Source organism: Natrix helvetica, assembly GCF_964273705.1.
Source record: "Natrix helvetica genome assembly, chromosome: 5".
Classification (NCBI taxonomy): Eukaryota; Metazoa; Chordata; class Lepidosauria; order Squamata; family Natricidae; genus Natrix; species Natrix helvetica.
In genome coordinates this window covers 128,140,218-128,165,490 of record NC_138551.1, presented here as the reverse complement: position 1 = coordinate 128,165,490, position 25,273 = coordinate 128,140,218, and the positions used below count along the sequence as shown (strand labels likewise).

Sequence of the window (25,273 nt, the reverse complement as noted above, 5' to 3'; positions counted from 1 at the left end):
AGGAAGAGCTGCCAAAACTGGCCCCCAACAGCCTCTGGGGCACCACCACACGACTCCCCCAGAGTAGGCAGCCCCCTTGAGCGGACAACTCACGTTGCTGGGTGTGGAACGGAAGGGACTCTGTGCTGACTGGCCCCTTCGGCCACCCCCTCCACCCCCAATTGAGCTCTTGGGCGATGACATGGTCCTTGGCGGAGTGTGCAGAAATCTCCGATGCCAAAATAGGACCAGATGGCAGGGCTTCCATTAATAAAACAGATGATGCTGGAACCGGATCCCCCACAACCATCATCACAACCTGAAAAAGGTCCTCATAGTTACGGCCGTCGCAACATTCTCACAGTCCCATGATCAACCTTTGGGCCTTTGGCAGCCAGCGTGTATTTGCCAGGGTTGCCGTCTTTCGGTCGTGTGGCCTCCATTGGCCACTTTCCCAGCCGGCTCCCAGTCGATGGGAGAAGCCGGTTTCCCTTAAGGATCTCGGGGTTCCTTCCGCAACTGCAGTGGTTTCTTTACTATCTGGGGCACAAGAGGTCGGAAAAATTGGCTGTGACTCACTGAAGGACAGTCCTTTGGATGGAATGGTCTGGGGTCTCCTGCTTGAGCAGCGGATTGGGCTAGATGACCTCCAAGGTCCCTTCCAGCTCTATTCCAATTGAATCTTAAGGGCAGGAGCCTCATTGTCAAAAACTGCCCGGAGGACAACAGCTCATCCTCGACTTACAGTGATTTGTTTAGTGACTGAAGTTAGAACAACACTGAGAAAAATGACTCAGGACCAATTTTCACACCTACGACTGCTGCAGCACCTCCTGGTCACGTGATCAAAACGTAGGCACTTGGGAACTGGCATGTATTTATGACAGTTGCCGTACCTTAGGGCCATGGGATCACCATAAGATTTGCTTAACGATCGCTTGATTTACTTAACGACTGCACTCAATTGCTTAGCAACAGTGGCAGAAAGGTTGTAAAATGAGACAGAACTTACTTAGCAACAGAAATTGTGGTCATAAGTGGAGGACTACCTTTATTGCCTCATAGTCCATTCTAATTTATATTCAGAGACGTTCAGGATCTCATAATTAGAACTTCCCTTTTCTTCTACCTTCTGCTCGCTTCCTGGGAGCCGGGAGCAAAGTCCTTCTGAAGGGCTTATTTCTGGGGCTTCTGGGGCTGGAAGCAGCCTGAGACGACTGAGGGAAACCCACCAGATCAGGCCTCCAAGGGTTGCACTGCTGGGCTTCCCACATTGGAGAGAGAGAGAGAGACCCTCTTTCTTTCCTCTGATGGAGTTTGAGACACAGCCGATCTCCTGCTTGCAACTATTCACCTGGTGCAGCTACAAGGAGCCCCATCTCCTCAGGATGCGGTCTGACTCTCCTGTGGGGTTTCTCCACCCACATCTTCTGGACTCCATGTCAGGGGAAAAACACCCTGTTGGAGATCAATGGACCGTGGCTGATTCCCTTCCGCATATCTTTTGAGATATTTAGAAAAGAAATAGTCTTTAAGAAAATATTCTAATTAATAAACAAACTTTAATAATAAAATAATAAAAGTAAATGAAAACAGAAGTAACTAATTGGTTACATTTTGATAATGAAAGCTACGTTTGCCAAAGTTGGCTGCCGAACAAAGAAGAGAGGAATTTGGAATGTGTAACGCGTGCGCAATAAATCACTTTCAGATAAGAACCCTTTTTTGTTTTATGACCTGCGCAATAAAGCTTTCTTAGTTTAACTCTTGAGTGTCAGTTTAGGCAGTTCAGGCCTAGCAAACTTTTTAACATCGTGACACCCCTTCTTTTGCTAGTCTGGGCTGACATCATCAAATCATCAATTAAGGCACATCTTTCGCAGATACTCGTGTTGATTTGCGGCAAGTGGTTTGTTAAGCATGTCTGCGATCTGATCATGTGTAGAAACATATTGCAATTTAACAAAACCTTGCTTAACTAATTGCTTTGTGTTTTGATAACGAATGTCAATGTGTCTGGACCTAGAACCTGTAAAATGTGACTCAGAAATATAAACAACAGATACATTATCTTCCATCACGGTGATTGGTCGAATCGGACGTGTCCAGATATCTGTGATCAAAGCATCAAACCACGTTAAAGAATTACAAGCATCTGAAACACAAGCATATTCAGCTTCAGTAGATGAACATGAAACAAAACTCTGTTTTCTCACTTGCCAGTAAACAGGACAACCATTTAGGAACATCATGTAACCAGAAGTGCTTTTGCGTGACTTCTTGTCGCTCGCCCAGTCGGAATCGGCAAAACAAATCAACTTTGGTTGATCAGTGTGTGTTGGTTCTAGCAATAACTTCATGTGCTTAGTGTGTTTTAGGTATTTCAACAACTTCTTAATGCATGACCAATGAAATTGTGTTGCCTTACCTACGTGTCGTGATAAAAGATTAACACTAAGTGCGATGTCAGGTCTGGTCCAACTACTAATGTATAATAGTGAACCAATGACTGAACGATAAAGTGTTTGATCCTCGAACTCAGGACTTGGTTCATGTGTTAAGTTGTGAAAATCTGTTTGCATGGGTGTCTTTGTTGTGCTAGCATCTTTCATGTTGCAATGATGTAGAATGTGGTCAATTTTCTCCTCTTGTGAAAGACTAAACCCCTTCTGTGTCTTTTCAATTTGAACACCTAAATAAGTGCTAATGTGTCCTAAAGATTTTAGTGTGAAGTATCTCTGCAAACTTTTAGCAAAAATCTCACTCATTTTCTTATTTGGACCAATATAAACAATATCATCAACATAAACAAGAATTATCTCATATGCATTGTTAGATCTTTTTGTGAACACGCATTCATCAGTTTCGGACTTAATAAAGCCCATTGAATTTAGTTTGTCAGTAAGACATAAATACCACATTAAACCTGACTGTTTCAGACCATAAAGACTTTTGTTCAGGAACCAGGTATCCCCTTCTTGCTTTCGGAATCCTGGAGGGCTTCTCACGTAGATCTCTTCATCTAGGTCTGCATGTAGATAAGCTGTGTCCACATCAAATTGGAAAACTTCTAAACCAAGAATAGTTGCAGTGGTTAAAGCAATTTTTACACTTTCAGTTCTGACTGTTGGTGAGTAAGTGTTTGTGTAGTCCTCAGGATAACGTTGAGCGAAACCCTGAGCTACCAGTCTGGCTTTGTATAAAGACTCACCATTTGGTTTCTTCTTGATTCTGTAGACCCATCGGGTGCCAATGACTTTCTTGTTTGCTGGAGGTTTTGCAGGTGTGAATACATTAAGTTTCTTCAAACTGTCCATTTCATCCTGCATTGCATCATACCACTTGTCTTGTTCTGAATCAGGAAGCTGTTTGATTTGTGTGAATGTCTCTGGAGGAAGAGTAACGTTGCAAATCAAAGGTAATGGTGATTTTGTCAGTTGCCATGAATAACGTTGTGGAGGGATTCCTTTTGTGGCCCTCTTGGAGCGTCTAGGAACAACAGACCAGTCTTCTTCTTCTTCATCATCATCATCCTCGTCCTCACGTTCGTCGCTAGCATCAGCATCCGCGGCTTGAGAAGACGGAACATCAGGTTGTGAAGAACTGGTAGAAGGAATATCTGCCTGCGAATTGTCATCAGGCTGCGTGGCATCTGGAACACCATCTCTAGGAAAATAAACTTCAGGATCATTGGAATGAATCCTGGACCAGTCAATGTCTTCCTCAAAATTAGCAGATTGTGAAATGACAATCACATGTTTAGTATCAATGAATTTGTACCATTTTGAATTATCATCAATACCCATAAATCTTAGTCTCTTTGGTCCTTGAGTTATAGGAGTGTTCACCATAGCATATGAACCCAAAATATGGAGGTTCTTGAGATTAGGCTTGTAGCCATACAGCATGTAGAAAGGAGTTTGATTGATTACACTGCTCCAAGTACGGTTGACAATGTAATTTGCATATTTGATTGCTTCACCCCAGTATGCGTTACTGAGATTGGCATCTTCTAGAAGACAACGCATCATGGTTTGTAGAACCCCTTGTCTTCTTTCTACGACTCCGTTATGAGCCGGTGTATATGGAGCAGATGTCTGATGAAGAATTCCATTCTTACGCATCCAGTCCTGGAAACGCTGAGACATGAATTCTGCACCACGGTCACTCTGGATTCTGGCGATGCGAACTTGGTATTGTGTAGAAACAAACGCTGCAAAGTCTTTAAAGATCTGAAAGGTCTCAGATTTCTCTCTCATAGGATATACAAAACCATATCTAGAATGATTATCTACAATTGTTAAAAAATACTTTCTGCCACCAAGGGTTGGTGGGAAAGGACCCACTATGTCAGTGTGTACCAAATCAAAAATGCGTGTTGACCGGCGTGTAGCGTGTTTTGGAACTGGAGCCGCCTTGGATTTATCCTTTTTGCAAACGGCACAATCCAAAAACACCTTACACCCCTTTAGATCTAAACCTTTTGCGAACTCCGGCATCTTTCTAAGAACACGGAAACTGGCATGCCCCAATCTTCTGTGCCACTTGTGAATACACCTGGAATGCAAAGGTTTACCAGTTAGTGAATTCTCAACATTAACAGTTTCATGAGGACCCTCAGGCTTGCTCTGAGCAATCTGTTTCTGTTTTCTTTGTTTGTTGGCTTTAGGAGCCTTTGGCACAGTAACGCTTTCTCTCTCTGGGACAACTCTCTCTGGGTCTGCGTTGTGCCTTTTTGGAGTTTGCATACTTGCCTGTGCTTGCCCTTTAGGCTTTGGCTTTAAGTAATAAACACCACCAATCAGCATGGTTTCAGCAACAATATCACCATCTTTAACTAAGTAACTTGCTTTTTCGAGGTGGTGAACCTGGAACTTTAACTCTCTAGACAAGTGACTTTGACTAAGCAAATTACTGGTTGCTGAAGGTATGTAATAAACATCAGGGATGTGTGTATCGAGCTCTTCAATGTAAACAGTTCCTTTTCCCATAACCTTGCAAGTGTGGTTGGTGAAGGAATACAGTTCTCGATACTCGGGCTCTGGTTCGCCCATCTCTGTGAAAAGTTCCCTTCTGTGGGTAACGTGCACAGCTGCTCCACTATCTAAAGTCCACAAAAGACGTCTGTCGAACTTTGGATCAGGTTGTGGAACGTTGGTTATGGCCAGTGTTGCAAGCGGAGCTTGTGGATCACACCTTGGACCACGACGACCTTGTCTTCCGCCTCTATCTCTGCCTCTGGAATCTGTTCCTCTGGGTTGGTACGTGACGGGAGCTGGAACTCGTTGGGGACAATCCCGGGTGTCATGTCCCACACGGTTGCAGGTGTAGCATTTTGGCATCCTTGGAGCGTAGCCTCTTCCTCGGAAGGGACGTCTGGCTGGAGCCTTTGACGCTGGAGGTCGTTGCAGATGTGGGGTAGCTAACCTGATAGCTTCGTCTTCCACTAAAAGTCTGCAAACGTGGTTAACTGTGCGTTGAGCAATAGGCACGTAGTTAATCTTTGCAACAGCATCTTTCCATTCATAATTCAATGAGTTAATGATGATGCTAATCATTTGGATATCATCGATTACATGGCCATTTTGTCTCAATTCACTTCTCATTCTTTTCAGTTTGGTCAAATGTCCACCAATTCGTTCACCAGGTTTCAACTTCGAACCATGGAACTCAGACATGAGCAAACATGAAGATTCAATTGAAACGGGCCTGTAGCAATCTTCCAAAATAGCCCATATTTCTTGGGCAGTTGCATCAGGTGGAAAGATACCTTGGATCTCAATTTCCATTGACATGAGTAAAGTCGTGATTGCTCTGTTTTCGAGGTCTCTTATTGCAGGCGTCCACGGTGGAGGAGGAGGATTAAAAATCATGGAATGTGTGCCTTCTCTTCGAAGCAAGAGCGCAATTTCACTGACCCAGGCTTTATAATTCTCTCCTGACTCCTTTAATTTGGACTCACCAGTCAAGGGGGTGACTGTGAATACCTGCTGAGGAACAATTTGTTGCTCTGGTTGCAAAGCTGGTTGTTGAACCAGGGGATGCTGGGGTTGCATCATTGGCCTTTGCGTGGCAACATCAAATTGGCTTCCTCGAATTCGCCTTTGGCTTTGCCTTTTTCCATCTAGGGAGAATTCTGCACCGCCAGGGGGTGTTGAAGACTTAACCTTTGGAGACAAAGTTTTGGCTTCTAAAGGACTCATAGCTAATTCTTTAAAACTCATCACCTTTTGCTGTAATGATTTTTCTCCGCCAGCAGATGGCAGTGCAGCTTCACTTCTTGGCTGCAGCCCTCTATACATGGCCGGAAGTTCAATGGGCTCAAAGGGACCACGTGACCTCGGTGACGTGTACATGTCTCTTTGTTCTAATTGACCAGTGAACTCTGTGGGGTGTGTCTTAGGCTGTTGTTTTGAAGAAGACAAGATGGCGTCCTCAGACATTTTGGGAGTGGGGGAGCTTCTTCTACTTCGCCTTATCTCCTCAAAACACACTCTCGCCTCCCTAACATATCTTTCTAAACGTTCTATTTGATCAAGATAGCTTTGCATTTCTTGCTCATCTGGGGAGGTTTCATAAACTTTGCTTTCTGCGTGGGAGGATTTTTCCTCTGCCGGCAGTTGCCGTTTAGACTTTTGCCGTTCATTAATTGTATCTTGATAATGAGGGACATTTACTGACCTCAGTCCGTAGATCTTGCCTTCTGTAACTCCTTCCCCCATTTCTGGCTCGGCACCTTGTTGCTCCTGGAATACGTTTTGATCTTGCTTCTCTGTGTCCGAGGGAGCCTCTTTGTCAGAGGAAGCTGATTCATCTGTGTTCGCCCCATCTTTCTTTTTCTTTCTCTTCTTCGACATGGCTAATTAGGCTTAGTCGGTTATCTTAAGATAGCGCGAAGAGAAAATACAGCCATAAATTGTAGTCATCTCAGCTTGTATCATCAAAAGCCAAAAACTCTGCTACCAAGTTGTCAGGGGAAAAACACCCTGTTGGAGATCGATGGACCGTGGCTGATTCCCTTCCGCATATCTTTTGAGATATTTAGAAAAGAAATAGTCTTTAAGAAAATATTCTAATTTATAAACAAACTTTAATAATAAAATAATAAAAGTAAATGAAAACAGAAGTAACTAATTGGTTACATTTTGATAATGAAAGCTACGTTTGCCAAAGTTGGCTGCCGAACAAAGAAGAGAGGAATTTGGAATGTGTAACGCGTGCGCAATAAATCACTTTCAGATAAGAACCCTTTTTTGTTTTATGACCTGCGCAATAAAGCTTTCTTAGTTTAACTCTTGAGTGTCAGTTTAGGCAGTTCAGGCCTAGCAAACTTTTTAACATCGTGACACTCCAGTCTCAACCTGGCCTATGCATTGGGGAAAAGAACCAGATGTTTCTGCTGTCCTTATAACCCAAAAAACAGGATGGAGACAGGATGGTGGATCTCATGGAAAAGCCTCTTTCACAGGACAGGAGCAGCTATGGAAAAGGTGAGTTAAGTAGGCCTCCTTGGATGAGAACATCTAAGTAAGAGGACCTGGTGGCCCCCACCTTCTCTGGCTTGGTGGGATGGCCAATGGTTCTCATGGAGATTGTCAAATAACATGGTAGTTGGAGCTTGGCTCCCATAGAATCTATCTTACCACTTTTCCTATTCATTCTCTCACACATACACTTTTAGTGCTGTCCATAGGAATCATTTTTTTTTAAAAAAAACGTTTTTTTAAAAGGTGTCAAATTCATTGGCAGTTGGTGAACAACAAATTCCTCTGAATGACTTTCAGAGTTCTCTTTAGCAAGATTTATTGAGGTGAAAAGGAAGGCAGTTATAAGAATTAAAATGCTTCAACAATTTCCCATTTGGAAACATGTAAATATGTTATTTGACTCCTGCATACTATCTAAGTGGAAATAATTCAGGTATTCGTTCAAATAAATGGACATTATATCATTCTAAAATATCATGGTGTTTTTTCTCATGTTTTTACATTTGTTCTGGCTGTGAGATGCTCCTTTGTGTTCAGCTCTGGCCTCAGAAGGATAATGTAGCACTTGGGGATGAAGATGCAGCCCAGCAGACCAGCACTGGAGGCCAGGATGGAGAAGACCTGAACAGCCACCATGTATTTCCCTTTGGTGCTCAGGTAGGTGGGCACAAAAGTCACCCAGACACTGCAGAAGACCAGCATGCTGAAGGTGATCAGCTTGGCTTCGTTGAAGGCCCCAGGCAGATTCCTGGCCAGGAAAGCCATCGTGAAGCAGATGGCAGCCAGGAAGCCCATGTAGCTGAGGGTGATGTAGAACATGACAACAGCCCCTTCGTTGCATTGCAAGATGATCTCTCCAGGCTGGGAGTGGAGGTCAGAGTCAGGGAAAGGTGGAAAAACTCCCAGCCAGATGGAGCAGATGATAATTTGGACTGCAGAAGAAGAAAGGATGATGGAGTTGGCCAAACTCTTCCCCAACCATCTCTTCACTCGGTTTCCTGGTTTTGTGGCCAGGAAAGCCAGCACCACCGTGATGGTTTTGGCCAAGAGAGAAGAAACAGCAACTGAGAAGATGATGCTGAAAACCATTTGTCGGAGAAGGCAGGTGGCTTTCCTTGGTTGACCAATGAAGAGAGAAGAAGGCAAGAAGCAAAGCAGGAGGGAGACCAGGAGGATGTAGGAGAGGTCCCGGTTGTTGGCTTTGACAATGGGAGTTTCTCGGTATTTAGTGAAGATGATTAAAACAAGGCCTGTAGTTAGGAACAAGAGCAGGGCAAAAGAGACCAGGATGATGCCCAGATGTTCTTCATAAGACAGGAAAGTTATAACTTTGGGGATACATTGGATTCTGTCCTCATTTGGATATTTGTCATCCGGACACTTGGTACATTTTCCTGCATCTGAGAAAAAAAAACATATTCCCTTACAATTCCCTCCTTTTACCTTTCAGGAAATACCTTATTTGGACAACAAGTGATACCAGGAGATATTGTCTAGGACACATTTATTAGTACCACTAGTGAGAGACGGTAAGAAGTATAAGACTTTTTTAAAAAATCATTTTTTGTTTAATCGTCTATGAAAGTGAGAGAAGAATTAGGACCCAAATAATTTCCTGTGTGATGTTCAGAACCAAACTTCATTATTTGATGTATGTATTGAATCAGTTCCACTTCCTTTCCTCCAGTCTCACCCACCTTCCTGAGTGGAGAAGGTCCCCTCCGGACAAGGAACGCAGTCGTAGCAGCAAACTGGCTCTCCTTCTCGAGCCCTCTTGACAAATCCAGGATGACAACTTTCCACACATTTGGACTGAGGCAGAGACTGAGCAGAAAAACAAGGAATGCCAAAGAAAAGATGTTAGGACTCTTTGTCCATGGAAAATGGAGGTAGAAATGGATGGAGGCAAGTAGCCTCTGGTCTTCACTGAGGTAAATATGAAACCTCTGACTACTTCTAAACAGATGCAGGAGGTATAACAACTGGCAGATTCTTCATTTAGTTCCTTCCTTTTCCTTTTGGAATTTAACATTGCAATAAGGTACTTTTCTACTTAATAGTCTAGAGGGATGGAATTGATTTTTTTTAAGTATAATGATATATTCATATTAAAACTGAGAATAAAGTTTATTATAAACATTTTTGGAAACTTTTATTCCATTAGATTTTTTAAAGGTAGAATAAAACTGTAATGAAGAAAGAAACCTCTAAGCAGTACGATCTTGAAAGATTTCCATAAAACATGGCAAAGCCCCTCCACTTAGGTCCCATCTGTTGAAGAACTTCCATTAGATGATACCAACTGGCATGGAAGGCCAACCACCCTGGAGACTCTAGGCTTTGCCCACTCAAAATGGGACCTCAGGCTTTGGAAAACAGAGAAAAGACACCAAAATTTATCCCACCTTATTGAGCAACTTTAGCCGTGAAAGAGCATTTTGTCTGATAGAAAGTCTCTGTTTTCGAAAAAGCGCCAGTCTCTCTTCCTTGACATCCTCCTTGGGGAGAACCAAATAGCCCGAAATGCTCAGATCTGCTTTTATCTCTCCATTTTGGTCCAAGTACAGTTTCCAGTTAGAAATATTCCAAAATTCATTCTTCTCCAGAAAGGGATGAAACTAGAATGGGAACATCCAGGAATTTGAAAAGCAGAAAACTTTGTTTCTTATCGCACATTGAATCTTTCTTCTACAATTGTCTCATCTCCAAATATGGTTAAATAGGGTAAAAATACTGCCATAATCTTCATAAGTGAATGAAAAAGTTTGAGAAAAATTTATCAAACTATAGAGAAAATATAATAGACACAATTGGTCAATTATAGGGAACATTTTAGAGCAGATAACAAGATGGAAAAAAGATTATTCATAAACTCTTTGAAAACAACAGATTGATTCCCAGAAATCAAGGGTTGATCAAGAAGAAATCTGTCAGGCTAATCTTCTCCCTTGTAATCCTGATGGAAAACACCTCCAGATCAGAGGTGGGTTCCTACCTGTTTGGACCAGTTTGGCTGAAACGGTAGTAACCTGGTGGCCTGGGTGACTGGAACCAGCAGCAACCCAGGCTGGCCACACCCCTGAACCGGTTATCACGGCCATATTGTTTTTGGCTTCTGCGCATGCGCAGAGCAACCGGCAGTAGCGGTAGCCAGAACCCACCCCTGGCTCGATCCCACTTAGGAGCCTCAGTTTACTCGTGAGCCCCATTGGCCTTTGTCCCTGCCTCTCCTGGCCAATGTGGCTCACGAGTAAACTGCAGCTAGGATCTGCCACGTGTTGCATGCCCAAAAACGGCATGGAGGCATGGGCGAAAGCTGGGAAAGGGGTGCAACATACTGGGTGGGACCTCGCCAGCCCTGCTGTTGCAGTAGCTGCCTGGGTGAGCCACTCCCCGCCTCCCCAGACCAGGCCCTCAGCTCGTGCCAGACTGAGGCCGCAGCCGCCACCTGCTCCTTTGTCCATCCAGCCGGCGGGAGCCACAGCAGTGCCGGTCACGGCTGAGAGCTTTCTTTGCCAGCTGGCAGCCGAAAAGTTCTCCCTCTTAAAAGCCTCCAGTGATGGAGCATTAGGATCCAACAACACTTTAACCAACCAACCAACCAACCAACCAGGGCTTAGTTTGGAAACAGAAGAAGAAAGAACCGGTGAGTGTCTGTGCCCAGGCGTGGGGGGTGTTAGGGGGGAGGCTGGAGGGTGAGCCGGAAGGTAGGAGGTCTCTGAGCAAGTGCTGGACAAGAAGGCAGTGGATGACCTCGCTTTCCAGTCGCCGGTGAGTGGCTGCATCCAGCGGGGGGAATCAGAGGGTGCAGCTGAGCAAGCGCTGGGCAAGCAGGCAGGAGGGAGACCTCGGAGGCTCATTGTCAACCCAGCTTTGCGCCCAGTTGGCTCCGGTTGCATAACCATCGGTTGGCTTCACGGTCGGACACGGGGAGTTGGGGGAAGCCGCTTGGCAGGAGCGGTTTGGCTCAGTTGTTCACCGGGCGGCAAAGCGGACCGACTCACAAAGGATGAAGGGGATCTTCGGTGGAGCTGGTCAAGGGAGCAACCCCTGGCTTATTGAGTCTTATTGAGTTGATGGGCCTTGCCTTGGGGTGAGGGGTGGGCCCAAATTGCACCCCACTGCAGGTGTCTCTCAGCCGTTGTGTCCAGGGAAAAACCTTGCACAGTAAAGAAAACCTTCTCGTGAGGGTGAGGTAATTAACAATTTCTCGAACTCTTGGGAAGTTTTTCTTTACTGTGCAAGGTTTTTCCCTGCACACAATGGCTGAGAGACGCTCACAATGAGATACAATTTGGGGGTGGTGGGTGGGGGAGGGGATGGGCTGGGCCAGGCCACGAGATGCACATCTTACTGGAGACTGGCAGCTCCGGATCTTGTGGTTTGGGTTAGGGTTCATTGTTTGCTTTTAGCGGCAGGCCGATCGCCAAAGTCCTTTCCAAGGGTGCTGTGGGGATCCCCCCCAAAAAAATCACCAGGTTGCTTCTGGAGGGGGCAGGCAGATGGGCAGCATTCCCCCCTCCCTGGGCGCCTGCAGCCTCGGAGCCTGCAGCAACTCCCGGCCCTTGCACAGCAAAGGCAATTGACAACTTCTCACTCCCAGAAGATTTTCTTTAGTGTGAAAGGGCCCAGAGTTGCTCCAAGGCTGCAGGCACCCAGGGAGGGGGGGATGGGGGGGATGCTGTCCGTCTTCCCTCTCCCAAAACAACTCGGAGGTTTTCAGCTCCTCTGCAGAGGCATTTTTTTAAAGAACCCCCCCCCCCCCCCAAACCACAAGATCCGGAGCTGCCAGGTTACATCGCCGTCCTCCCTTACATCAAAGGCACCACAGATAAAATCAGCAAAATTCTCCACAAGCACAATATCAGGACAGCCTTCACCACTGACCAAAAAATAGCCAACATCTTAAGAAACCCCAAAGACAAAATCCAGCTAGAAAACCAAGGAGTCTACAAAATACCATGCAAAATCTGCCCAGCAATATACATAGGACAAACAAACAGGAGGATAAATGCACGCATCACAGAACACAAGAATGCAGTAAGAAAAAAAGAAAAAACTTCCTCCCTTTTCCAGCACCTTGAAGCTACAGGACATGAAATCAACTTTGAAGAAGCCAGGTTAATCTCCAAAACAGAACACCTCCACAAGAGAATAATTATGGAAGCCATCGAAATAGAGAAACACCCCCACAACATGAATAAATGTGATGATACCTCCCGCCTACCAAACATCTGGAAACCAGCCCTAGCCAACAAACGAACACCACCCACCACCCAAGCCGTTACAATACAAAACAACAATGCACACACAGCTTGCACCAATCAGCACCAATCTACCAATCATGATACAACCACACAACCAATCATTCCACTTACTGAAACAAAGCCAGCACCCCATCCCCTCCCACCAAGACTTACAGAAAGACGGCAGCTCCAATCACATTTTAAGCCCATGCTTGAAGATGGCAGGTGAGATACTGCCGAAACGTTGCAAAGACAATCTCAACCTTACACGGGAAAAGACCCGAAAACAACAAAACCAGCATATATATATAGTAATATATATAGTAATGCTAGTAATGTAGCTCTCTATGAAGATTCTACACATTACACAGGAAATAATTAACATCCTAGGACTTCCCTCAACTTCAAATATATATATATATATATATATATATATATATATATATATATATGTGTTTGTGTTACAACCCCTGGTATGACCTAATATGGGAGGGAGCTCACTCCTCCCTCTTTCTGTCCTTTCGGCTCATCACAGAAAACCATCCAGGCAGAAACCCATATTTTTATTTTTAATGTTGCCTTTTTATATTTGTGTTGTATTTGTGCTGATAAAATAAAGGGAGACTAGTATAGATCCATTTCGAGCTATTTAGCTCTCATCAGCTAGCCATACCCTTACCAGGTTCGAATCCCAGTAAGGGTATGGCTAGCTGATGAGAGCTAAATAGCTCGAAATGGATCTATACTAGTCTCCCTTTATTTTATCAGCACAAATACAACACATATATATATATATATATATATATATATATATATATATATATATGTATATGTATATGTATATGTATATGTATATGTATATGTATATGTATATGTATATGTATATGTATATGTATATGTATATGTATATGTATATGTATATGTATATGTATATGTATATGTATATGTATATGTATATGTATATGTATATGTATATGTATATGTATTTGAAGTTGAGGGAAGTCCTAGGATTTTAATTATTTCCTGTGTAATGTGTAGAATCTTCATAGAGAGCTACATTACTAGAAATTAGTAATGAATCATATAATCTTTTTAGGCAAACATCCTGAGTCCTGCCACATGGCAGTTAATATACTGGACTTGGAGGATACCTACAGTATCTTGTAACACTTAAAAACAAGCTTGAATTAAGGAGAAACTTCCTAATAGTAAGAAAAATTAACCAGTGGAACAGCTGGCCTCCAGAGGTTTTGGGTTCTTCAACACTGAATGTTTTAAAGAAGAGACTGGACAGTCACTTGTCTGAAATGGTATAGGTTCTCCTGCTTGAGCAGGGGTAGAAGATCTCCAAGGTCCCTTCCAGCTCTACTCTGATTGATTGATCTACATGACTGGCAGAATATTTGTGTAATGAGTCCCCCCCACAACTATCCACAGCACCACATTATGGACCACTGATTCAGAAGGTGGACTTAAAACAATTCATCAAGTTTCAAAGAACTCAGGTGTTCCTAGAAAGGTGAATTTAGCACACAAGTCCAAACTAAAAAGCAGAAGAGATATTTTCTTAAATAGTAGTATAGCTTGCTCAGTCTTCCACCTCTTCCCCCCAACTCTTCCCAGCCCCTCCTTCAAAAATATTTTTTGATTTACTTCTTTTTAAATAATAAATTGTGCAGGTTAAAAAAAAATGGTGAACTTCAATCTGTCTTTTAACTTGCACTTTCATGAAAATGTTCTGGATGGATCCACTTCCACAAAGCCTCCCATTTTCCTCAGTGTGACCCACCTTCCTGAGTGGAGAAGGTCCCTTCCGGACAAGGAACGCAGTCATAGCAGCAAACTGGCTCTCCTTCTCGAGCCCTCTTGACAAATCCAGGATGACAACTTTCCACACATTTGGACTGAGGCAGGGACTGAGCAGAAGAACAAGGAATGCCAAAGAAATGGTGCTAGGACTCTCCGTCCATGGAAAATGGAGGGAGAAATGGATGGAGACAAGTAGCCTCTGGTCTTCACTGAGGTAAATATGAAATCTCTGACTACTTCTAAACAGAGGCAGGAGGGATAACAAATGGAAAATTCTTCATTTACTTCCTCCCTTTTGCTTTTGCCATTTAACATTACAATAAAGGACTTTTCTACTTTAAACTTTATTAGCGGATTGAATTGGGGAAAAAATTAAGTATGATGATATATGTAAAAGATTTAGGAAACTTTTATTCCATTAGGTTTTTTAATACAAAATAAAACTGATGAAGAAAGAAACCTCTGACTAGTAAGATCTTGAAAGGTTTCCATAAAACATGGCAAAGCCTCTCCACTAAGGTCCCATCTGTTGAAGAACTTCCATTAGATGATACCAACTGGCATGGAAGGCCAACCACCCTGGAGACTATGGGCTTTGCCCACTTGAAATGGGACCCCAGGCTTTGGGAAACAGAGAAAAGACACCAAAATTTCTCTCACCTTATTGAGCAACTTTAGCTGTGAAAGAGCATTTTGTTTGATAGAAAGTCTCTGTCTTTTAAAATACGCCAGACTCTCTCTCCTGGGATGCTCGTTGGGGAGAACCAAGAAGCGGTGAATGCCAACATCTGCTGTTATCTCTCCATTTTGGTCCAAGTACATTTTTATATCAGAAATATTCCAAAATTCATTCTTCTCCAGAAAGGGATGAAACTAGAATGGGAACATCCAGGAATTTGAAAAGCAGAAAACTTTGTTTCTTATCCCACATTGAATCTTTCTTCTACAATTGTCCAATCTCCAAATACGGTTAAATAGGGTACAAATACTGCCAATATCTTCATAAGTGAATGAAAAAGTTTGAGAAAAATTTGTCAATCATTTAGTGACAAAATATAAAGAAAATATAATCCACACAGTTAGTCAATTATAGGGAACATTCAATAAAGAACAGAGAAAAAAAAGATGATCCATAAACTCTTTGAAAACAACAGGTTGATTCCCTGAAAGCATGGGTTGATCAAGAAGAAATCTTTCAGGCTAATCTTCTCCCCTGTAATCCTGATGGAAAACACCTCCAGATGTGCTAATTCTGCTTTATTGTAATGTGACTTTAACAAAAAATTTAAAATCTGAAAGAACAAATCTCCCACCAACACTTTTCTCAGCTTGAAAAGTTAGGGAGGATCCTTTCTGAGTTTCTTTCTCTCCCATTATGCAGCTGCAGGATTCTCCCCTCTTATCTGATCCTTCCCTAGGCAGCCTCTCTTCTCCTCATCCCAAAAGTCATTCTCACATATCATTACACTTTCTAAATGGATTATGGGAACTCTGGTGATAGAACTGGATTTCAATAAAGGACTCACAAAGAATTTTGTGAATTTTGTGGAAAGTTGAGGGGTGGTATGATAACTAAATGGATAAAAACTGTCTTCAAAATGTTACTCAAATAATTTTTAACAATTTTCAATTTTTCCTATGAAACCTGAAGGTGATGGATTATAATTTGCCATTGGTCATCAAGTTTTCTGTTATTAATATGGTAATTAATAGGATCTTAGACTAAGCTAATTTGATGTGATTTAAAGAATATAAAGTCTTTCAACTTAGAAGCTTTATTTGAAACTTTATTTTAAAGTTCATTTAAAAAGTTTGATAAAATAACAATGGTTTTAAATCAACTTAAAGGCAATAATCAGAAGCAAGCAACAATTGTTGAATAGGATGGATTGGATGGATGGACTGGAATTTAATTTGCTGCTGGCATCCCTGAAGGAGGAGTCTGGTTTGAAGGCAGGCTGCTTGGAGATGGCTGGAGAGGCCATGGACCCTGAAGACTCAAAGTGGACAGAACGGATGACTGATGAAATGGATTCTTTCAAGAAGATTGAGGGAGATTGGGGAATGAACTTGTCATATTTAACTGGAAAACAAGTCTTAACAGCCGTTGTTTTTCCATTTACAGGAGGTCCTATGACTTTGGGGAATGAAAAGCAGTTGTTGGGAAAGATCCTAATTAAAATTTTAAGGAAATGTATTATTATTAAGAATCAACCAAAGATGTTTAACCCTGGACAGATTCTGGATGGATCAGAGGTAATGATTGTGGTGGTCTGTAGTACATAAGAAGCCCCTATAAATATTCTGTGAGTTAAATACAACAGCAGATAACACAGAAGTTTGAAGTTTTGAAATTTAACTTTATTGTTGGATTGCCGGTAACTAGGTTTTTTATATACAGCAGATAGATGACAAGTCAAGTAGTTGCAAATAGATGTGTAATTTATAATGGTGGGCCTGTTTCGCAAGGGGGAGAAACTATTATAGCTGTATTGTGTTCAACTGGGGGGACAATATGCATGTTTTTTGTCTGTTTTTAATGCAAATTAAAAAAATGTGTTGTCTACTTTTGTATTGTCATTGTAATAGTTTTATTTTACCTTTTTGAATAGAAATTTTTATAAGAGGAATATCAAGTTTCGAGAAACAATATTTATGATTAGCACACAGAGAAGGGTGCATAAGAAAAAAGCAGTAGAAAAATATCTGATTTTTAGCAACTAGGACTTGACTAACAATAGAGTTTCATATAAGAACATGAATGATGGACTGGAAAAAAGATGAGGGATTCCAAACTTGATATGTATGTTTGTGAAAATGATCTCAAAATCGTAGTTAACTGGAAACAGAATCTGAGTCAGCCGGGAGATGTTCATGGGAAGAAGGCAAATGCAGCCATAAGAATCTCAGGAAGTGAATGTTCTGGTTAGGGGAGATTCCAACTCAAGGACCAGGTCCCCTTGCAGGCACCAAGCTTGGAGTAGAATTTGTACAAAATCTACGTGAACTTCACGGAAAGGTTGAAAAGCTTCTGATTCCTCACTCTCACTCTCTTTTTCTTTTTTCTTTCCCCGCCTCCCCCCTCTCTCACACACACATACACACACACACACACACACACACACACACTTATCCCTGCAAGTCCCCCTTCTCTGCCTGCTCCAGAGAGAGAAGCTTGCCTGCGCAGAAGAGGCACGGATCGAAGCGCGTCCCAGTAAGTTAATAAGCAGGGCTTTCCTGGGATGCGAGCAATGCTGCCGGGTGCTTGGAAAGGACTTCGGCCACCGGCCCACCACTAAAATCAAACAATGAGGCGAGGCGCAAAGCTGGTTGGAAGAGTGTGTGCGTGCGTGCGTGCGTGCATGTGTTTTTTTTTTGTGTGTGTGTGTAAAATGGGCGGTTTCATCCAAAGGAGTTTTTGTTTCAGGTGGATCTCCTAGGTTTGGAAGGAGGAAAGGAAGGGGTAGAAAGGGAGAGTAAGAGAGAGGCGAAAGAAAAGGAAAAAGAAAGGAAAGGAAAAGAAAGGAAAAGAGAGAGAGAGAGAAAGAGGGAGTTATGGAAAGAAGGGAAAGAAAGAAAGAGATGGAGGGAGGAGGAAGTGAATGAGATATAGTTGGATGGATGGGTCAATAGATACATGGAGGGAGGGAGGGAGGGAAAGAGAGAAAATGAGAGGATGGAAGGACACAAACCATGGCTTCAGAAGACTCTTTCAAACAGCACAATGTTTGAAAGGGCTGGAAGGGATCCTCGAGGTCATTTTCTAGTCCAACCCCTGCTCTAGTAGGGTCAGAAAGGACCTTGGAAGCCATCTAGTCCAACCCCTGCTCCAGCAGGAGACCTCATATCCTCTGGATTATTTTGGTGCCTCTAACAGAGAGGAAAATTGCCAGAAAAGGGAAGGAGTTTACTAGGACAAGGCTGCCATGCAGAGGAAGGCAGAGACAGTCCTTGACTTATGACAATTGAGCCCAACATTTTGGTTGCTAAGCAAGAGCATTGTTAAGTGAGTTTTGCCACATTTTACTCAATCCATGACATCTCCTGGCTCTAAGAGTCATGTGCAGGCTAGGGAAGAACATCTGAAGGCCTGTGTAATGTTCTAATGTGCAGAAGTGATAGTTAAATGTGTGCCAGAAAGTGAACTCTGGGTGTGTTTTTCCAAACGCAATAAGTGAGGTTGAATGTGTATAGTTTTAGAAGAGCTGTGTGTGTGTGTGTGTGTGTGTGTACATACACATACAGTGTATAAAGTAGATAATGTATCTTTTTGTGTGCCTATACACACACTATACCTAGTAATATGTATGTACATATATGGCATATATACAGTACATAGGATTAAATTGTGTATTTTGGATGTTCATTAGTACTAAATAAATAGACAGGGAAATTGTATCTCCTTGAAATTGTATCTGGTTGATGCAAGGAGAGGCCAGGCAAGGTACCCCTTAACGTGAGTGATGTCAAGTTGGCTACACCCACCCAATCACATGACCACCAAGCCACACCCACCCAGTCCCATGACCACCAAGCCATACCCACCCAGTCACAAGACCACCAAGCCATGCCCACAGAACCAGTAGTAAAAAGATTTGAATCCCACTACTGGATACAACCCTCTTCCACTAACTGACTCCTGTTACACACAAGTGTAAGATCCGCTCACTCTTATTCCAGAGTGTCAGACATGGAAAAAGTGAATTCAGTTACAAGAGAGAAGATTTTAACTGAATGAGAGAAAAAAAAATGTGATAAAAGGATGAGCTGATTTAGAGCTGAGCCAGTAAATCAGAGAAGTTCAGTCTCCTCTTCATCGTCTGAGAGCAAAGACTGAGCAGCCTTTAGTCAGAGAAGCTTGAACTGGGATTCCTGCAGAGAGGAAGGGATTGGGCTAGATGGTCTCAGGGTCTCCTCCTAATTTATAAAGGTTGTCATGCCACAACATGTACCGTATTTTTCGGAGTATAAGATGCACCGGAGTATAAGATGCACCAAGGTTTTGAAGAGGCATTTTTTAAAAAAAAGTAGGTAGGTAGGTAGAGGGAGAGAAAGAGGGAGAAATACAGTAGGTAGGTAGGGAGAGAGAGAGAGAGGTGGGGAGGTAGATAAAGGGATAGAGAGAGAGAGAAATAGAGAGAGATATAGAGTTAGAGAAATACAGTAGGTAGGTAGGGATAGAGAGATAGTAGGTAGGGAGGTAGAAAAAAGGGATAGAGAGAGAGAGAAATAGAGAGAGAGAAATACAGTAGGTAGGTAGGGAGAGAGAGAGTAGGGAGGTAGGGAGGTAGATAAAGGGATAGAGAGAGAGAAATAGAGAGAGATATAGAGATAGAGAAATACAGTAGGTAGGTAGGGATAGAGAGGGAGAAATAAAAAAAAAGAGAGAGAAATACGGTAAGTAGGTAGGGAGAGAGAGAGAGTAGGTAGGTAGGGAGGTAGATAAAGGGATATATAGAGAGAGAAATAGAGAGAGATATAGAGATAGAGAAATACAGTAGGTAGGTAAGGAGAGAGAAACTAGGGAGGTAGGGAGGTAGATAAAGGGATAGAGAGAGAGAGAAAAATGAAGAGAGATATAGAGATAGAGAAATACAGTAGGTAGGTAGGGATAGAGAGAGGGGGGGTAGGTAGATAGAGGAATAGAGAGAGAGAAGTAAAAAGAGATAGAGACATACAGTAGGTAGGTAGGGAGAGAGAGAGTAGGGAGGTAGGGAGGTAGATAAAGGGATAGAGAGAGAGAAATAGAGAGAGATATAGAGATAGAGAAATACAGTAGGTAGGTAGGGATAGAGAGGGAGAAATAAAAAAAGAGAGAGAGAAATACGGTAAGTAGGTAGGGAGAGAGAGAGAGTAGGTAGGTAGGGAGGTAGATAAAGGGATATATAGAGAGAGAAATAGAGAGAGATATAGAGATAGAGAAATACAGTAGGTAGGTAAGGAGAGAGAAACTAGGGAGGTAGGGAGGTAGATAAAGGGATAGAGAGAGAGAGAAAAATGAAGAGAGATATAGAGATAGAGAAATACAGTAGGTAGGTAGGGATAGAGAGAGGGGGGGTAGGTAGATAGAGGAATAGAGAGAGAGAAGTAAAAAGAGATAGAGACATACAGTAGGTAGGTAGGGAGAGAGAGAGTAGGGAGGTAGGGAGGTAGATAAAGGGATAGAGAGAGAGAAATAGAGAGAGATATAGAGATAGAGGAATACCGTAAGTAGGTAGAGGGATAGAGAGAGAGAAATAAAAAGAGAAAGAGAGAGAAATACAGTAGGGAGGGAGAGAGAGAGAGAGTAGGTAGGTAGGTAGGTAGGTAGATGTTTCCAGATGTATTTATCCATGTGCTGGAAAAGGAAATCGCTGACAATCTGCAGCACCTAAGACTTTGTTTCTGCTGGCACAGCACTTGATCAATCTAATTCTCATCAGTTAAAGAGCTTTCCAAAAGGGAGGAAAAAGGTTTTTGCATTCTGCAAACCTCCCCAAAACAGCCCGTTTTTGTGAAAACGCCCCCCCTCTTTAACAAAGTCATGAATAGCCTTGGGGGGGCTTGCAGAGTGCTCGGGGGGGGGCAAAATGAGTAATAAATGGTGCGTTTTTCGCAAAAAAGTTCTTTGTTTAAAAAAAATGCATGCATAGCCTTATGGAGGCTTATAGAGTGCTGCTGGGGGCTGTGGGGGGGCAAAGTGTCCATTTTTTGCTCATTACTGCCCTCCCCAGCCCCCAGGAGCTCTCTGAAAGCCTCCATAAGGGTATGCAAGGCCATTTTGGTGAAGGGGGCGGGGCTTCGGAAGGCAAGAAATGCTGTATTCGATGTATAAAACGCACCCAGATTTTCAGCCTCTTTTTTGAGGGAAAAAGGTGCGGCTTATATTCTGAAAAATACGGTAACTGTTGTGCTGTTGTTGCTCTAGCCCCACCTGGTGGCCGGGGGCAAATAAGCCTAACTATAAGGTCTGAAGCCAGACTCCATTTTCTGTCAGCCTTTGGAGAAGACGGAAGCAGCCATTGTGACCGAGACCCCTGGTCAACTGGAGACGGCCTCCCTCCCTCACACGGAGCATCGCTGGGGAGGTTCCAGCTGCTTCTTTGTTGGCTGTTAGTTAATGCTGCCTATCTTGTCTTTCTATTTGATTTCCACTCTTTGCATCTCCTCAGTTTCACCTGCCCTCTTCTCCCAATAAAGCATCCAGATCCACGCTAGGCTCCCTTTCATTGGAGGAGAATAGGGGGGCTTAGCTGCCTGTCCAGCTGCACACAGACCCACCTGCAATGGGGACGGAAGAAAGGTGGAATTCCACCAGGCTCATCACAAACCCACAAATACGGGAATTCATTTTGAAAAGAATACAGCATTTTCCAATTAGCAGTGCTAAATATCAAAATGCCATGGTATCTACTCTTTGGAACCATTAATTCCCTGAGAAATTAAATTGGCCAGATCTGTTAAGATGGTTCCCCTCCTTCTCCTCTGGATTCCTTCTCCAAAGAATCTAAGATTAATGGATCCATATCGGGACCCCCATACCTGCCATGGCTGCAGCCTTGGAGACCCCAAGATCTTTTCATCCTCCTTCCTTCCCCTCCTCGATCTGGAGGAATATGCAGCATTCAGGGCCTGGGCCAGAGTCTTCATGATACCGTAATAGTGGTAGTGATTTTGGATCCTTCCTCTGTCCCATTTCTCCTGGGTCTCCAGTGGGGCTTTCTGGGTGCATCTTCTACGGCCTTTGACAGAAAAGACATTTTTTGAAAGAGAACAATGAAAATAATGATCTTGAAACTTTTCTTCCACAAATAAAAAGGGTTTAAAGGCAGAATCATTTGGCCTTCCTTTTCCCAGATAACCAAAGTGCCAAAGACTATGGATGTATTTGAGAAGTCTGTGCTTGTATATTTTATATGCTTTAAAACTTGTGAGGATCCAGACTTTCCCCTCAATGGGTCCTGGGAGACGCATAAGTGTTAAATGGAAAGGAAGAATTCTGTCCCAAATGGAATCATATTCTATGAAGTGAACAAAGACGTTGACTTGTCTCCACTTAGAAAAGCCCAGTCTAACACAATACCAATGAAGAAGAAAAACAACAGCTCCCAAAAGAAACCAGCATGGCTGCATAAACAACTATCTGACAAACTGAAAGACAAAAAAAGTAAGTATAAAAAGTGGAAGGAGGGGGACATAACTAAGGCAGAATATCAGCAAATAGCCCGAGCCTGTAAAGATGAAGTGAGGAAAGCTAAGGCTCACAATGAAGAAAGGCTTGCCACAAAAGTAAAAATTAACAAAAAAAGCTTCTTCCAACATGTTAAAAACAAGAAAAAAGTTAAGGAAACAATTGGTCCATTGCTAGGAGAAAGTGGCAAGAAGGTGACAAGCAACAGGGAGAAAGCAGAACTATTTAACTCATGTTTTGCATCTGTCTTTACACAAAGGGATAAAACAGACCAACCTATCAAAAGCAGCACCACAAAATTAGGAACACAAATTGAAATAGGGAAGAAAATGGTAAGTGAGCACCTGTCTACCCTAGATGAGTTCAAATCACCAGGACCGGATGGATTACACCCCAGAGTTCTGAAGGAACTAGCAGACGAGATCTCAGAACCACTGAATTATATCTTTCAGAGATCCTGGAACACCGGGGAACTACCAGAGGACTGGAAAAGAGCTGATGTGGTTCCCATCTTCAAAAAAGGGAAAAAATTAGATCCAGGAAACTACAGACCTATCAGCCTAACCTCAATACCAGGAAAGATTCTGGAAAAAATAATCAAGCAACGAATTTGCGAACACCTAGAAGCAAACAAAGTAATAGCCAAAAGCCAACATGGATTTGTCAAAAACAGATCATGCCAGACTAATCTTATTGCATTCTTTGATAATGTGACAAAATTAGTGGACCAGAGGAATGCCGTTGATATAGTTTACTTGGACTTCAGTAAGGCTTTTGATAAGGTAGACCATAACCTACTACTAGATAAAGTAGAAGAATGTGGGTTAGACAGCCTCACCACCAGATGGATTGGTAACTGGCTGACCAACCGCACTCAACGTGTAGTTCTCAATGGAACTGCATCTACATGGAGGGAAGTATGCAGTGGAGTACCCCAAGGCTCTGTTTTAGGCCCAGTACTCTTCAACATCTTCATCAATGATTTGGATGAAGGGATAAATGGGGAACTCATCAAATTTGCAGATGATACCAAGCTGGCAGGAATAGCCAACACTCCAGAAGATAGGCTTAAGATACAGAAGGATCTTGACAAACTTGAACATTGGGCACTATCTAATAAAATGAAATTCAATGGTGAAAAGAGTAAGGTTCTACATTTAGGCAACAAAAACGGAATGCACAGGTACAGTATAGGTGATACCTTACTCAGTAGTAGTAACTGTGAAAGGGATCTTGGAGTCCTAGTGGACAACCATTTAAATATGAGCCAGCAGTGTGCAGCAGCTGCCAAAAAAGCCAACACAGTTCTAGGCTGCATCAACAGAGGGATAGAATCAAGATCACGTGAAGTGTTAATACCACTTTATAATGCCTTGGTAAGGCCACACTTGGAATACTGCATTCAGTTCTGGTCGCCACGATGTAAAAAAGATGTGGAGACTCTAGAAAGAGTGCAGAGAAGAGCAACAAAGATGATTAGGGGACTGGAGACTAAAACATATGAAGAACGGTTGCAGGAACTGGGTATGTTTAGCTTAAGAGAAAGAAGGACTAGGGGAGACATGATAGCATTATTCCAATATCTCAGAGGTTGCCACAAAGAAGAGGGAGTCAAACTATTCTCCAAAGCACCTGAGGGTAGAACAAGAAGCAATGGGTGGAAACTAATCAAGGAGAGAAGCAACTTAGAACTGAGGAGAAATTTCCTGACAGTGAGAACAATTAATCAGTGGAACAGCTTGCCTCCAGAAGTTGTGAATGCCCCAACACTGGAAGTCTTTAAGAAGATGATGGATAGCTATTTGTCTGAAACGGTATAGGGTTTCCTGCCTAGGCAGGGGGTTGGACTAGAAGACCTCCAAGGTCCCTTCCAACTCTACTATTGTATTGTATTGTATTGTATTGTATTGTAGAAAGGGAATCCCTGAGATATGCAGTATATCCAGTTGTTGAGAACAGTTGTGATATAACCACACAAATTCCATTCCTGACAAGCACAGGAGGGAAAATCCTCATGAAATTCTCTCCCTTTTCTGTGTCTGAAGCAAAGAGGCCAATCAGGGTCCATCTGAAGTGGAGGAGCAGCTGGACAATTGCTGGGTACTGAAATCCTTCTTTGGGGACCATCTGGTGGAAAAAGGGGAATCAACTTTTATCACTCAGAGCCTCTGGAGCTGTTAAATAATTGATCTGAAACAGGAATTGAAAGGTTTAGAGCCCTGATGGGGAACCTGTGGCATGCAGAGCATCGTCTCCCGGCATGCAAGCCGCCCCAGCCCAGCTCCACTAGCATCCACATGCAGGCGCTCTTCCTGCCGGCCAGCTGGTTTTCGGGCCTTTATGGAGGGTCAGGGCGGGGGACCCGTGAGTATGCAGGGGGGGGGCTCACATTGCGCAGCAAACTTCGGCGGGCTGGAAGGGAGTGTGGATGCTCCCCCCCAGTGCTTCCTGGCTCAGTTGGAGGCTTCCTTCAGTCTTCAAACAGTTTCAGGTTTTTTTTTTTGGGGGGGGGGGTTGCTTCCAGGTTGGTGCAGGAGGCTTTCCAGGGCCAAAATGGGGAGTGGAAAGCAGAGGGTTTTTTT

General features: G+C 43.0%; 1 protein-coding gene across 1 annotated transcript in view; it reads right to left on the bottom strand.

The window, feature by feature from the left end:
* The window catches only part of LOC309392709 (vomeronasal type-2 receptor 26-like), a gene marked incomplete at both ends in the record, with an annotated part of 60,235 nt that overhangs the window by 18,195 nt on the left and 16,767 nt on the right, over window positions 1-25,273 (bottom strand). Inside the window, one exon of the mRNA XM_081954137.1 lies at window positions 24,684-24,818. Coding sequence (XP_081810263.1) covers window positions 24,684-24,818 — 135 coding nt within the window. The remainder of the gene's footprint in view (window positions 1-24,683; window positions 24,819-25,273) is intronic.